General features: G+C 59.7%; 3 protein-coding genes across 11 annotated transcripts in view; 1 reads left to right on the top strand and 2 right to left on the bottom strand.

Annotated features, from left to right (window-relative positions):
- Positions 1-6,429, top strand: part of ANKHD1 (ankyrin repeat and KH domain containing 1) — a 99,770-nt gene extending 93,341 nt beyond the window's left edge. For 7 of the 9 annotated variants that reach the window (XM_088063411.1, XM_014253115.2, XM_014253116.2 and 4 more), the window contains 4 exons: positions 1,113-1,288; positions 2,207-2,371; positions 5,900-6,073; positions 6,201-6,429. In XM_088063411.1, the coding sequence (XP_087919537.1) occupies positions 1,113-1,288; positions 2,207-2,371; positions 5,900-6,073; positions 6,201-6,344 (659 nt within the window). In that variant the 3' untranslated portion in view covers positions 6,345-6,429. Of the gene's footprint in view, positions 1-1,112; positions 1,289-2,206; positions 2,372-2,803; positions 3,302-5,899; positions 6,074-6,200 lie in introns of those variants that run through there. The other 2 variants (XM_088063408.1, XM_088063410.1) reach the window with 2 other exon arrangements.
- A 638-nt stretch (positions 6,430-7,067) lies between these two features.
- On the bottom strand, positions 7,068-8,699 carry SRA1 (steroid receptor RNA activator 1). The gene is made up of 5 exons (XM_005523731.3): positions 8,579-8,699; positions 8,219-8,344; positions 7,862-8,076; positions 7,566-7,674; positions 7,068-7,459 (listed from the first exon to the last, which is right to left on the bottom strand). Exons 1-5 carry the CDS (start codon positions 8,601-8,603, stop codon positions 7,266-7,268), a joined length of 669 nt encoding a protein of 222 aa, XP_005523788.2. The 5' UTR covers positions 8,604-8,699; the 3' UTR covers positions 7,068-7,265.
- Positions 8,700-8,780: 81 nt separating this feature from the next.
- On the bottom strand, positions 8,781-13,133 carry APBB3 (amyloid beta precursor protein binding family B member 3). Its single transcript, XM_088063592.1, has 12 exons — positions 13,026-13,133; positions 11,882-12,072; positions 11,481-11,557; positions 11,188-11,245; positions 10,866-11,006; positions 10,386-10,513; positions 10,066-10,180; positions 9,898-9,985; positions 9,661-9,744; positions 9,413-9,528; positions 9,104-9,286; positions 8,781-9,002 (listed from the first exon to the last, which is right to left on the bottom strand). Exons 1-12 carry the CDS (start codon positions 13,072-13,074, stop codon positions 8,781-8,783), a joined length of 1,452 nt encoding a protein of 483 aa, XP_087919718.1. The 5' UTR covers positions 13,075-13,133.
- Positions 13,134-14,235: the final 1,102 nt, after the last annotated feature.

The following is a 14,235-nucleotide window of genomic DNA, read 5'->3' on the forward strand; positions in this document are numbered from 1 at the left end:
TTACATATTAATTATTAAACTTACATTGTTCCATTGTATACATTGAGTTTACCCAAGCATGGATTTCTTGTGATCCCCCTCAAACCCCTAACATAGTTTCTCATGATTCTTTAAACAATAATTATATCTAATCATATCTAACAATTATATAATTTATCATTTACTGACTACACAGGTGCAGTTTCACATGATCTTAGCAATCACAAGGCCTAACATTTCCCAGGGCCTACTTTTAACACTTTTCCCAGGGCTTGCCAAGCCTAACTTTCTTTCTAACTCCCTGAATTTTCTATGATCTTAAAATCTTTTACTATCAGAAGTGCTGTGGTTTCTCCTCCTGATGCTGTGGTTTTCACCCAGCCTGGATCAAGTCACCGGGCACATGGGAGCCTGAAATGGTGCAGAGACCTCATTCAAAGTCCTCTGAATGATCCAAAGCTTAGAGTTAACAATTTCTATCTGTTAAAGGGGGCTGTTTCCAGGCCTGACTGTTGGCTCCCTCTGTCCAGGTCTCTCTTGTTTTCCACTCACACCTTACAGTGTCAGCTGAGGTGCAGCTGATGCACCCACAGAGCTGTGGATGCTGGGTTTTGCATTGATTTCCTCAAAACTCTTGAACAGAATGGGATAACTTCTGTTCCAGGCAGCCTTCATTTCCAAAGAATTACTTTGAAACAGCTGAAGTTTCACCTTTAGTTTCCTGGTAGCTGGATTTTGTGGAAGGAGGTTGTGCAGCATTTGAGGTGTAGAGTGTTTCTATTGGTAACTTTCAGAACAAACATTTGAGTCTTGCATTTGTTACATGCTTCAATGAAGGCCTCCACACTTTGGTTAACTCATGTTTCAGCATTGCTGTGTGTTCTCAAGGAAAGCTTTTATGTGCTTACAGGTAGCATTGGGAGCTCTGCTGGATTTTAGCCCTTTTGCAGTGGACATGTGGAACTCGCAGCTCACGGCAGTCCCCATCTTCTCCACTTTTGTCTGGATACCTGAGATCCCCCTGTGGCTGTGTGTTTTCAGGGTGCCTTTAGATGGCCTTAGGTGTGTGCACCTGCTGAGTTCACTCGAGTGTCTGCAGTGAATTTAATCAGCTGTTTTTAATCTCTTTGCAGAAGGTTTGTCCGGTTGGTCTCAGCCTGTCATGGGAAGTCATCCAATGCATCAGCAGCTGTCAGACCCAGGCACGTTTTCTCAGCATCAGCCAATGGAGAGAGATGATTCTGGAATAGTGGCTCCCTCGAATATTTTCCACCAACCTATGCCAAATAGTTTCGTGGATTTTTCTAAAGTAAGTTACAGAGTTGGATTTATGAAATGACCAGGGCCTGACTTAATTGCATCTCCTGTTCTGCCTGTTCACTCTGTGTGTGTGTGTGCCTCTGCTGCCACTGCTCATCATCCCAGTCCTGAACCTTCTTTCATCCCAGAACTGACCAGAAAAGGTGCCCAAGCCTGGAGGCAGGTCTAAACAAAGCCAGAGTTTGTAGGCTGCAGATATTCTCTGCTTAGTAGCTGAAGGCCTTCATCACTCTCCAGTGTTTCATCTCTCAGAAGCTCAGTCTCCTGGAAATGTTTCACAAAGCTTGCCCAGCTCTTGAGGGTGATTACAAGTTTGCTTAATGCTTTCAGCACAAGTCATGGCCACAACACCACACACCTTCCTTAGAGAAGTGGCAGGAGGACAGGACTCCCAGCACATTTCAGAAAGAGCTGTAGCATGTGGTCTTGGCATCTGTGTTGCAAAGCAGAGCCATTCACACATAGGAAAGGAATTCTTCTAATTGCAAAAAGCTGCTCTGTAACTTGCTCTTTCTGAACAGGAAGAATTCTTTTAGATGGCCATTAGGAATTTAGAGAAAGTCTTCAACCCAGTCTGAGATGAGTGCCCTGTGTGCACTGCAGCTGTCCTGTGCTGCAGAGAGGGATCACTGAGGTCACAGTGTTCAGCTGCTGGCCTGGCTTTGTGGGCTTATCTGAAAACTCTGTGTGCTGCAGCCTCTGCTCGGTGGAAGTTCAGAAAAGGGGCTAAGCTGGCTGGAATCTCCAACTCTGAAGTCACTGTGTTCCATCCTCTGTCCCAGTGTTCCCTGACAGTGCTGGGGTTCCTGCCAGTAGTGGAACATTACCTGTGGAGGTGACCTGGCTCTGTCTGGTCCTACAGCCACCCTTGCCCATGTCCTTCACCAGTGCTCTCTCGTCCCCTCAGGGCCTGCCCATCTCCATGTACGGCGGCACTCTGATACCCTCGCACCCCCAGCTGGCAGATGGCCCAGGAGGGCCCCTCTTTAACGGGCTCCATACTCCAGATCCTGCCTGGAATCCCATGATCAAAGTTGTCCAGAACTCAACAGAATGTACTGACGCTCAGCAGGTAGTGTGGCTGCATTTTCCCACCTGTGCTTTCCTGGGGCTTTATACGGTGCTTTGATGCCCAGTTTTGGCTTGGTGACACGTTTGGTTTTTTCAGATCTTTGAAACTAGGATTGAGATTATTTGCATGACTTTTCCCTACAGTGTGTGTGTGTGTGTGTTCATAAAATATCCATGGCACTATTCCAGGTAAAACAAGCAGCATTTCAAGACTGCTCAGCCAGGTAATGGACTGTTACAAGCAAGAGGGTTTATATCCATACTCAGCACCTTGCAGGTTGTCAGACCTTGGCCAGAGCTGGAGAGCTCCTGCCTTTGGACAGTCTGGTTGTATTTTGAGGGAAGCCTTATGCTCGCCCTCAGTGGTAAAACACTGTTAAAGGAACCTTTATTTGTTTTTATAATAGATTTGTCTTTTTATTTCTTGCTGTAGATTTGGCCTGGCACCTGGGCACCTCACATTGGAAACATGCATCTCAAGTACGTCAACTGATTTAAGGGGGTCTGTCCTTTTTTAGCCTGGTTTGGGAATCTTTATGACCTTGAAGAACCCTGGGGATTTTTTTCATGTGCCTAACTAAGCAATTTTCTGTGGGCTGTAACAATGGAATCTCGATTGCCCGTTGTATAAGAACAAATTGACTTACCTATAGAAACTGATTCTGTTCTTCAGTTTAGTTTAGCCACTTCAAACTTAAAAATCAGACAAAATTAGTGCTTTTGGCTAAACACTACTGAATGCTCCTTGTATGCAGCAGAGAATTAGCTGATGACATGATTTCAACCTTTTAGGGTGGTAAATACCTGTATAATTGTTTACAGACTTAAAAGGAAAAGCTGAGTAAATTTCATGTCGTATAGTGGCTCTACTTTATGTAGCCTGTATTAATGTGAAATATTTACCTGAATACTCAATAAAAGGCAAACAGCATTTCTAGGTTGTGTGTGAGAATTTTGGAAAGGGCTGTATGTTGTCCTCAGTAGCTGCTGCCGTGCCCGGTGATGCATCTCCCCAGGGTCACGTACTGAGCACGTGGGTGCAGTCAGCTTTGGGAGGGTTTGCAGGCACAGATGTCTGCAGAGTCCTTGCCCCTGCCACTTGTGAGCCTTTTATTGGTGTGAACCTGCTTCTGTGCTACGGTTTTTTCCTTCTGGAATAGTTCTGCTGCTTCTGGCACTTCTGGCAGGTGGTCACCTGAGAGATCAGGTTTTGCTCAAGGCTGCTAAGAAAGGCTGACAACAGTGACAGGAGAACGCAGAGTTCCTTCACCTGCCCAGAAGCAGATCTTAGAAAAGTGCTTCCTATTAGAGGAAAATGTAATAGATTCAGTTCTAAGCTTCTTGTAATGCTGTAAATCCACTTAGAGCTTCTCAAGTGCTTTCTCTGAGGAAGAAGAGGATTTTTGCACACTGCTTAAGATGAACATTAACTCACGACCCAGTTCTCCACTTTCTGCACTTGGACTGTGCTTAGTTTTGCTTTTGCTCCGAAGCAATGCAGTAACTACACAGAGTGTTGGATCCATTCCTTAAGCAGGAAAATCCAGTGTACATAATAGTGTGTAATCCAATGGATCAATCTCAGGCCAGGTGGAGTCTTCACCTTCTTCCACCTTATCCAGACAAATCCTTACATGCAGCAGCAGAGCTTCCCCAGTAAAAGCATAAAGAAGTACTGAAAATCCAAACTGCACAAACAGTATCCATGTACTGCAGGCAAATCAACCTCAGAAGCACTACTGGATGGTATATTCAGATATTTTTCTTGGTATTTGAGGACAAAATGCAAAAAAAAAATTGAACTGCTGCTGCCCTAGTGGTAGTGCAAAGACCAAAGGACATACACACAGAATCAGTCACAGAAAAGCTTGTGATGGAAGTGGCCTTAAAGATCACCCAGCCCAACGCCCTGTGTGGGCAGGGGACACGTGTCAGCAGCAGTTGTATTGAAAACAAGCAGTGTTGTGGTGCAGTAGGTGTGTGCTCTTGGGGTGAGGGTGCCCACTTCTGTGGGTTCCTTGGCTGCAGCAAGCAGTGCCACCTCCTCCTGCCCCCTCCTGGGGAGCCACTGTCTCCCCATCCTGGAGGGCTGCAGCTCCAGGGGGGTGGCACACTCTGTGACACCAGTGGCCAAGACCCAGGATGGGGATGGGGCTGTCCCTGGAACAGCCTTGGCCACCCCAGCCCTGCCTAACATAGGCAGCTCTTCCCTGCACAGCTCCTTCCCTGAGGACATGGGCACTTCCTCTGGGCACCACATCCAAGTGGCCCCAGCAGCCTCCACTAAAGTGGAAAAGGGAACCACAGACTTTTGTAGGAAGATCCTGCTCGAAGTTTGGACCACCACTGCTCCATGCTTACAGGGGGCACAGGCAGAGACAAGGCCTTGTGCTTCTGGGGAGCAGGCTGGTGGCAGTGCCAGGGGGCTGGTGAGTGCAGTGGTGGTCCCTCAGGGCAGGCTGGCTGGATCCAGGGAAAGCATGGGGGTAATGCCAGAGTCTGTGCCCACTTGAGTTCACCAGCCCTGGGTGGCAGGGCTGCCCCAGGCCTGTCCTCCTTTCCCCTTCTGACCCCCTGGGTCAGCCATGGAACAGGTCCTTTTCTTTGCTGTCTGTGCCTCATTCCTGAGCTGGCCACGTTTGGGTTGAGCCACAGGTGCCCGCCCTGGCTCCATCGTGTGCCTTCAGCTAAGCTGCTCTGGGGTGAGAGAGCCCAGCCCGGTGCTGCGGGGCCGTGGCAGGGCAGGCTGTGTAAGGTGTTTGCGGTGCCCAGCAGGAGTTCCAGGCTCGCTGGCACCTCAGGCAGCAGCTCTGGGCTCCCTGCAACCCTGGGCTGCACCCGCTGCCAGAGCCTGGCAGGGAACTGGTGCTGGGCTGCAGGGAGGGATGGGCAGGGGATGGCAGGGCTGCAGATGTGGCACAGAGGCTGCTGTGACCTCAGGTGTTGCTGGCAGGCAGCTGGAGCATGGGGAGGAGGCAGAGTGTGCCCCGGGTGGACACTGCACACACAGCAGGCTGGAGGAGGAGATGTCCCATCCAACCCAGCTGTTCTCCTGCAGGGAGCAGCAGGTGGCTGGCTGAGACAATGGAAACGGGTTCCCAGGGTGCCCATGGTGCGATACCCAGCCCTTGCTGCTCCACCCTGGAACAGGGCACCACACAAAGCTGTTCCTGCCTAGGCAGCAGGCTGGGGCCTCGCTGTGTGCCCCAGGACTGGCCCTGCCCTTCAGGCAGCTCAGGGGTGGCCTATGTTGGCCACCCATGGGGCAGCCCTTGGGAGGCTGGACCCCCTGTGCTGCATCCTGCAGAGCTCCAAAAGCCTGAAGGGGAGGAATAATGTGGGGAATAGCTGCTGGGCAGGATGGGTGTCACAGGCTGCCTTGTGGGAAGTCAGATGTGGTGGCTCCAGAGCCAGATGTGTCCATGAGCCATGGCCAAGCACTGGCTCCCACCCCCTGCTCTGGGCTGAGGTGCTCAGGGGCGGGGGTGGCCAGGGCCAGCAGTGCCTGACAGGCCCCCGCTTTTGGCAGGTACCCGCATCATCTGCGACCGCAAGTTCCTGCTGGAGTGCAAGAATTCACCCGCGGCCAGGACCCCTCCCTGCTGCCTGCCCCAGACCCCCGGTGTCACATCCCTGGCCCAGTCCAGCCTCGTCAAGCTGGAGGAGCTCAAGGAGCGGAATGAGAGTGAAGAGGCCATGCCAGGTGAGCAGCCCAGGGCCGCGGCCCTTGCCCACAGACACCAGCCTGGGGCGTGGGACAAGGTGAGCTCCTGCTCCCTTTGCCTGCCCGCATCCTAACCCTGGTCCCGTATCCATCCATGCCCTTGCAGATCAAGACCAGTTTGAGATGGACATCTGAGTTTCCATCTCCTCGTCTCCAGGCCATGGCTGGGCCTGTTCCTGGGCCTCGTGGAGGTGCTGGCACTGTGACCAGCTGGCTGCAGCCCTCTCTGATGCTGGGGATGGACGTGTGACACCTCAGGCTCTAGCACAAGTGGCTGGTGCAATTGCCTAGGAGCTCATGCTTGATCAATAAACACCGTGAAACCCCTGTGCTAACATGGTGTGTGTCTTTGTCAGGCCTCAGCGGGGACCTCGCCCCCAGGGAGGGGAGGTGAGCAGCACCAGGAGGGTGCAGAGGGTGACCCTGCAGGTGGGGGGTGTGAGGGCCTTGGGGTCTGTTCTCAGCTGTGGTGGAGGCAGCTGGCAGGGCCATCCCGTGGACACAAGAACAGCACAGATAAAACCTGACTGGACATGTGTCTGTCCCAGGACCTCCCTGTCCCTGAGGTCACCCAGGTCTCCTGGGTTCCAGACTCAGCTCTAAGCTGTGCCAGGACAGCAGGAGGCCAGATGGGAGCCCCTGCTGTGGCTGCAGCGCAAACCCTGATCATGCCAGGGGCCATTGCACATCGGCCTTCCCAGCCAGTCTACACCCCTCGTGCAGCAGGGCTGGGCTCTGGGGCTGATGAGGGGCCCAGCTTTGCAGCCAGTGCAGCACAGATACACAGAACTGCCTGCTCCAGCCACATGCTGGTAGTTCTTCCCCAGACATCCTCTTGGCTAAGAGCGCCCTGCCAAGGCCAGAGCCCCATGGCCAAGCTTAATGAAGCAACCTCAGCCAGCAATCCCATCTCCTGATGACCCTGGGAGCCCCAGGACCTGTGTCAGTGCCAGAACCCTCAGGGAGACTGTGGGAGGGGGCAGGTTGGTGCTGTTTATTAAACATAATGAATCGCCACTAAAATGTCGCAATGATTAAAATCCCCTTTTCTGGATGAGGATTGGGAGGCAGAGGGGGTGCCCAGACTCCCTCCAGCAGCAGGGGCCCTGTTCCTGCCGGTGGCCCTGGGCAGGGGCTGCCCCGCTCACAGTCCACAGCCCCGTCCCTGGTGTCAGGGCCCCTCCTGCTCCGGCTCGGTCGCGGGCTCGGTGTCAGCGCTGCCGTCCGTCTCTCCGGTGGGCAGCTGCCGCGTCTCAGCGATGAGGCGCTTGACGCCCACCATCCACTGGCTCACCTCGTTCACGTGGTCCACCATAAGCGAGCGGTGGATCTCATCAGCTGCATCCCAGTGCTGCTGCTGAAGCTCTGCCAGGACAGGGGATCCCGTCAGGAGTGCAGGATCCACCATCCCGCGGGTGCCTCTGCCCCAGGGCCTGCTGCTGGTGAGGCTGCAGCCCTCTTCACCCCATACCTTGCACCAGGAGGCTCATCCTCTTCCTCACTGGTGCCGACAGCTTCCCCTGAGCCCACGCGTCCTCCAGCACTGTCAGCCGCCGCCCGATGTCATTGCACACTTGTTTCTGGAAGCAGAGGTGAGCTGGGAGTGAGGGAGATGTGCCCCCACCAGCTCTGGGGAGCCCTCGGTGCAGGGGCGGCTCTCTTCACTCCTCAGGTCCCCTGGAAACCGGCAGCCCCTCTCTGGCTGCCCTGGCTGCCGTCCCCCCTGCACCGCGGGGTCAGAGGTGGCGGGAGGGGCCTCAGCCTCACCTGCACCGTGGCCCGGCAGGCGGCCCGGGCCGCCCGCAGCGGGGCAAGGACGGTGTCGGCGGGCACGCTGCCCTCCTCCCGCTCCGGGCACGCCGCGCTCGGCCGGCCCTCGGCCCGCGGGGCAGCGCCGACAGAACCCTGGGGGGGCGGCCCCAGCGCCCGGGGGGGCGGCGCGGCGGGGTCGGCGGGGACACTGGGCGGCTCCGGGGGGGCACCTGCAGGGCAGAGGCGCCGAGCCCGTCAGCTCGCACCCGGCTGGCACCGGGCACCGCAGAAGGGGGGCCCAGAGGCCCCGGCTCCGCCGCGCCAGCACCCCCGGGTAGGGTGAGGGGCAGGCGGCGGCTCCGCCGTGCTGACCTGGGGATGCCCCCGCGGGCGGAGGCGGGGCCCGGCGGGTGAGCGGGGTCCGGCGGGAGCCCCCGGCTTGCGCCTGCAGCCCGTACGAGAACTGGGGGGGGTCGTTCCAGCCGCGCTCCTGGTTCCCTGCCGCAGTGAAGGGCGCGGTGAGACCGGAGGACACCGAGGAGCCCCCGCGCCAGGCGGAACCCCCACGGCACGTCCCTCCCGGCGCTCCCCACACCCGCTACGGCCCCGGCGTTCCCCCCCACGCAGACCCCCGCAGGAGCCGCTCCCCGGGCGCGGCCCCGCCGTGTCCCGGGACCGGGACCCCCCCCTCCACCGCACCGGAAGTGCCGCGCGCGCCCCGCGCCCCCTCACCCGGCTTCACGTAGGACTCCGCCATCCCGCCACGTCACGCCCGGCCCCGCCCCTTCCGGCCCGTGAGGCGGGGGCGGGCGGGAGGGGCGGGCCCGGGCCTGTCCCCGCCCCGCCGGGGGGCGCGCTCGGGGCCGGGGGCGGGGGTGGGGCCGGGGGCTCCTCCCGGGGGCCCCCAGCCCCGACCCGGGCCCGGCCCGGGCCGCTACGGGCTGTGCAGGAGGGCCCGCCGCAGGCGGAACACCTCCAGGAAGGAGAAGAGCCCCCGCTTGCGGGCCCCGGCCCCCGCCCCGCCGCCGCCCCCCCCCGCCTTTGCCGCCCCGCGGGCAGCGTCCCCCGCGGCCGCCGGCCCGGCCCGGCCCCGGCCAGCCCCGCTCTTCGCCTTCGCCCCCGGTGCGGCGGCAACGAGGCACTTCTGGTACTGCACCTGCGGGGACACGAGAGGCAGCGCGGGGGGCACTCGGCACCGGCCTCATCCCGTCCTCCCCAGGGCTGGGCGTCCCCAGCCGCGGTGCCGCCGGGACTCACCATGCAGGCGGCCTGCACTGCCTCCGAGATGGTGCCGGCGTCGGGCTCGCACCAGAAGGCCGCGCACTGGAAGCGTCGCCCCGTGTCCACGATGAGCGCGAAGGTGTGCGCGTCCCGGCCCACCCCCAGGAAGGTCACGTACCGCACCTGGCACTCCCAGATGTGCGCCGCCTCCTCGGGCTCCTGCGGGGACCCCGCGGGCCCATCCACCCCTGGCCGCCGTCCGAGCACCCCTGCCGCCCCCCGGGTCCGCTCTGCCGGGGGCAGCGCCGTGCCCGCTCCGGCCACAGCCCCCTGTCCCCTCCCCACCTGCGCCGGGTGCACCCTCATGGCCGTGTCGGACACGTAAATCACGGAGGGCGTCCAGTTCTCCCGTCCAGGGCGCCTCGTCAGCTTCTCGATGGCCTCATTCAACACATCCATCCCTAGGCAGAGGGACACCCCATCCCATCGGCCCCGGATGCGGGCGTGGTGCGGGCAGGGGCTGCCCAGCCGCTCCACGGCACTGGGGGGGCTTCCTGGGCGTCCCCCAGCAGCGGGGGAGCAGCGGCGCTTACCCATGGCCCTGGGCACGGGCAGGCTGCCGATGTACAGCGCCTCGTAGGTCTGCATCGACTGCCTCACCGCTTCTAGGATATCCACTGCCAGGACGGGAGAGGTGGGGCTACCCCTCCGTCCCCCGCTGTGTCGCCCCATCCCCAAGGACCCCGGGGAAAGAGCTGGACAAGCCAGAGGGCTCTGGCTCGAAGGCGGACTGTGGGCAGGGGGAGCAGCCGGCAGTGCTGAGGCAGTACCTTGCAGTGGCAGGTCCTCGGCGGAGATGGGCTCCAGCGTGGCAGCGCGGGGCAGCCTGCTGCTCGCTACAGCTCGCTCGGCCACGATCTGCAAGAGACGGGGGTCCCGGAGCCTCCCCTCACCCCTGAGATCCCCAGGTCATGATCACACCCGCCGGAGCGTCCCACCTTGGAGCACATCTCATGCAGAGCCTTGGCGATGCCCTTGGCAGGCACATTGCAGTGGAAGACGTGACACTTGAGGACGCAGGTGTCCTTGTCACTGGCCACAAAGGCGAAGTCTCTGCAAGGCCACGAGCAAACCAGTGAGACCCTGACAGAGGCAGCCCCCTGCCTGTACTGCCCCCCAGCCCTGTGGCCCTTACCTGTCCCTGCAGCCGTGGTGGCAGTCGGGAGGGAGGAGAGGGGACAGGTCACTGCTGGGGTGCCTCCCCCGAAATGGGCAGAGCCACCCCCCTGGCCGCTATCTCTACTGCCGCCCATGGCACCTGCCATTGTTGCAGCCAACACCCCAGACACGGATGTTGAGGATGGGCTGGCGGTGGATGAGGCTGCGGTCGAGGGGATCCACGAGGCTCATGGTGTCCTTCTTCAGAATCATCACTAGGTCCTGGCCCTGCAGAGGGGCAGTGGTTCCCTCAGCCTGGCAGACAGCCTGGCCATCCCCAGCATCCAGTCCCTGTGTAGGAAAACCCCTTCCCCACCAACCTATTCTGCCCCAACTGTGGGGTCAGCCCTGCTCCTCTGCCCTTCCCAGTTACCATTCCCATGTGTGGGGACCCATCCAGGGTACCCTGGCACCATTCCCAAGGAACAGCCCTGTCAGACCCACCTGCTCTACACCTGGGACCATTGGATGATGTCCTGTTTAGAGAGTTTACCACCTGCTCCTCTCCAGCACGGTCCAGCCTCAGCAACAGTGGCTCTGGCGTGGGACCCTGGCTGGCAGCACCATCCCAGGCTCTTACCTCACCCTGGTTCTCCGCAGAGCCCTGGCCCTTGCTGTTGGAGAGCTGCTGGATGCAGTTGTTGACAGCGATGCTGCTCTTGCCAGGTGCCAGGTCCTCCTCGGGGATCTCCACCCAGCCCAGAGAGCGCACAGCAAAGCACTGAGCAGAAACACGAGGGGCTTCAGTGCCACCGGCACAGCCACGTCCGTCCCACACCCCTCACAGTCACAGAGTGGTCACCCCTGCTCTGGCTCCCATCCATGTCCCTGCCAGCTGCCACCCTCCTCCTCTTCTGCCAGCACAGCCCACGATGCGGCAGTGAAGCTGGCGGGTGCGGTACCTTGGAGCCGGGCTCTGCGCTGTGCTGGAAGTCATCTCCATGCCAGGACAGCGAGTGCCTGCAGAGGGATGGGGCAGTGAGGGGAGCATCCCTGCTCCTGGGGCATGCAGGGAAGCATCAGGATGCCCTGGAAGCAGCAGACCCCCAAGGCACCAGCTGCAAAAGCATCCCATGGGGGTGCCCAGCATGGGGGGCTGCTCTGGGGGGGCGAGCACCAGGGCCCAGCACCCAGCGCTGGACAAGGATCAATGGTACCCCACAAACAAGTCAGCAAAGCACAAGGAGAGCCCTACCTCCGGGACAGCGAAGCCATGGGGCTGGGAATGGGCCGGTTCTTTGTCGAGTGCTTCGCTGCAGGGCCCTGGCATTCCTGGGAGAGAAGAGGAAAGGTGTGACAGCTGCAAGAGGCAGTCAGGAGTCACCAGGTAGGAGCCCTCCCTCCCAGGACAGCAACAAGCTTGTGAGCATCTTGGGTAGTCGAGTCCAACTAGGATGAGCCCCAGGATGGGGCCTGCTGGAGCCTTTCAAAGGGCTTAGCCCCAGACACAAATGGGCTGAGCAGGACTTCAGGGTCACACAGAAAGGGTGCTCCAAGGGGAGGCTGGACCAGTCATGCCCAGAGGGCACTTCAGCAGGAAGGATTCTGACAGGGGAATCCAACACCAGACATCACACCCCTGCCCACATTCCCTACCCTTCCCTGGAGTGTTTCCTCTCCATCAGCCTCCGTGTGCCCTCCTGGGCCAGTGGTACGTGCAGGGTGCTGCCACTGTGTCGTGCCTGTTGGCACATGCCAGTAATAGGTACCCAAAGAGTCACAGATTTTCCTCCAGCTTGGGGGGAGGTCAGGGTCTGTTTCCAGGCTCTGGTCGCTCCAGAGGTTGTCTGTGCAGGGAGAGAGTGTGTGAGATACAGGGTGGGGAGGAAGATCCCTCAGTTGCCCTGAGGAGCAAACAGCTTTGCCCAGCAGTGAAAGGGTCCTGCGGTGGCATCTGGGTGCATGGCTGGGCGCATGGGCCGGGAGAGGAGCCTGGCAAGGGAACATGGCACCATGCCAGCCAGACTGCAGCGGCAGCAGACCCCAGTGCAGGGAACTGCCTCACTGGTCCCCGGGGGGACAGTGGAACCCCGGCAGGGCACAGAGGGCAGGGGCAGCCTGGGCCTGCCAGGCAAGGAACCCTGCGGGGCACCCAGGCTCAGGCTTGGCCCGAGGCTGCCAGCCCGGTGTTCCCCTGTCCTCGGCCGGGAAAGGGGCCGGGACAGACGCCGGGGTCCGGGGAGCAGATTGTGCCCCGGGGGCTGCAGCCGGAGGGTGCGGTAGCGGTGGCCCCCGCACCCCCAGCCCTACGAGGGCACCGACTCGAGCCCGTGGCGCAGCACGGCCGGAGAGAGCCCGAGCCGCGGGGGCGGCGCGCTCCGACCGGCCGGGGCTGTGGGGCCGGGCGGGGTTCCCGGGGGGGGGGGGTCCGGGGGGTGGGGGGGGGGGGGTGCTCCGGGGATGGGGAGAAGTGAATATGGACGTGTCCCTGGAACGGGTGGGCTCCCGGCGACCTTGGGGCGGGGAGCAGGGGGGCCTGGCCGGGCCGGGCGCCGCGGGCCAGCACCCGATCAGCACCGCGGACAGCGCCGGGCGCGGCCGCCGCTCCCACCCTCGGGGCCCGGCTCCGCAACTCGGCATCCGCCCCGCAACCCAGCACCGGCCCCGCAACCCGGTATCGACCCCACAACCCGGTACCGGCCCCGCAACCCGGCACCGGCCCCGCAATTCATCCCTGGCCCTACAACCCGCCCCTGACCCCGCAGGCTGTGCCCGTGCCCGCCCTGCCCGCCGCGCTGACCGTCGCAGTTGACCAGGACGATGGCCAGCATGTAGTCCTTGCCCAGCATGGCCCCGCCGCCCGCCCGGCGCGGCGCCCCCGCCGCCGCCTGCCCAGGCCCGGACCCGCGGCGGCTGCTGCGGGAGGGGCGGGACCGGGGCGGGCCGGGGGCGGGGGCGGGAGAGAGCCGGGGGGTGCACTGGGGATCGCCGGGACAGAGCTGGGGAAGGGGCGGGGGTGTCCAGGACCCGGGGCAGAAGATGGTATTCTGGGGAGGGAAGGGACTTTTGGGGTGGAAAGGTTTCTGAGTGCGATAGACAGCAGAGCCAAGTCTGATTCTTCTTCGTTTCCTTCCCCTCCATCCACTCTTAGTGTTCCTCCATTCCCTCCCCTGTCCCCACAGATCACCATCATTCGTCTCCACCCACGCTTCATGCCCAGGTTTGCCCATTCCCTTCTGCCTGTGTCCATTCTCCATGGACCTGAAGGCACCCAAATGTCCATGCTGGTTACCTTCCCTTCTCACCAGGGGCCAAGAGCTTTGTATCTGCTGTTTGAGACTTTTTTTTCATTCTGCCCTGGCTATGGCTCACTACACAGGGACAGAAGCTCTTGAGACATTTGTTGTACACCTGAATACCCCATGGAGCTTTTTGAGTACTGCTCAGGAAAAAGTCCTTCCAAGCTACGGGTGCCTGATGAAGTATTCCAAGATGGTTTACAATAGGTGACTTGTCCAGACCGTCCATCTTCACCTTTTCTTCTTCAGAGTAGTTTTCGGATGTGCAGAATTAATTTTCCATGCTTGGTCCCCCTCTTTCAGTGAGGCGTTGCCTCTGCTTGGCCTCGTTCATGCATTCCATGGGATAACATGCCTCTGATTTTGTGAGAGACCCTCCTCTCCTTCATGAATTTTAATCTTGCTCATCTGGCCTGAGAACAGCACCAGCTCCATAAACCAACGTTGCAGTTGTTCACAATAATTTCTGTCTCCTGGTGGCGGCTGCTTTTTTTAGATACAGGCTTTTTCTTCTGCATCTGTCCAGAGATTGTCAGATTTCTAACACTTGATTCAAGCACTGTGTCCTTGGGTCATTATTTGCCTAATCCAACCCCACACAGCAGAGCAGAGGAGACTCTTGGCTCCCTGTGTTCTGATGTGTCTGAGAGGGGTCACAGGTCTCACCTCAACTTCTGCTTTCCCCAGACTTCCACCTTTCCCAGTTCCCAG

Source organism: Pseudopodoces humilis, chromosome 17 (genome assembly GCF_049639895.1).
Source record: "Pseudopodoces humilis isolate 2021_Gansu_Grassland_sample_001 chromosome 17, ASM4963989v1, whole genome shotgun sequence".
NCBI lineage: Eukaryota > Metazoa > Chordata > Aves > Passeriformes > Paridae > Pseudopodoces > Pseudopodoces humilis.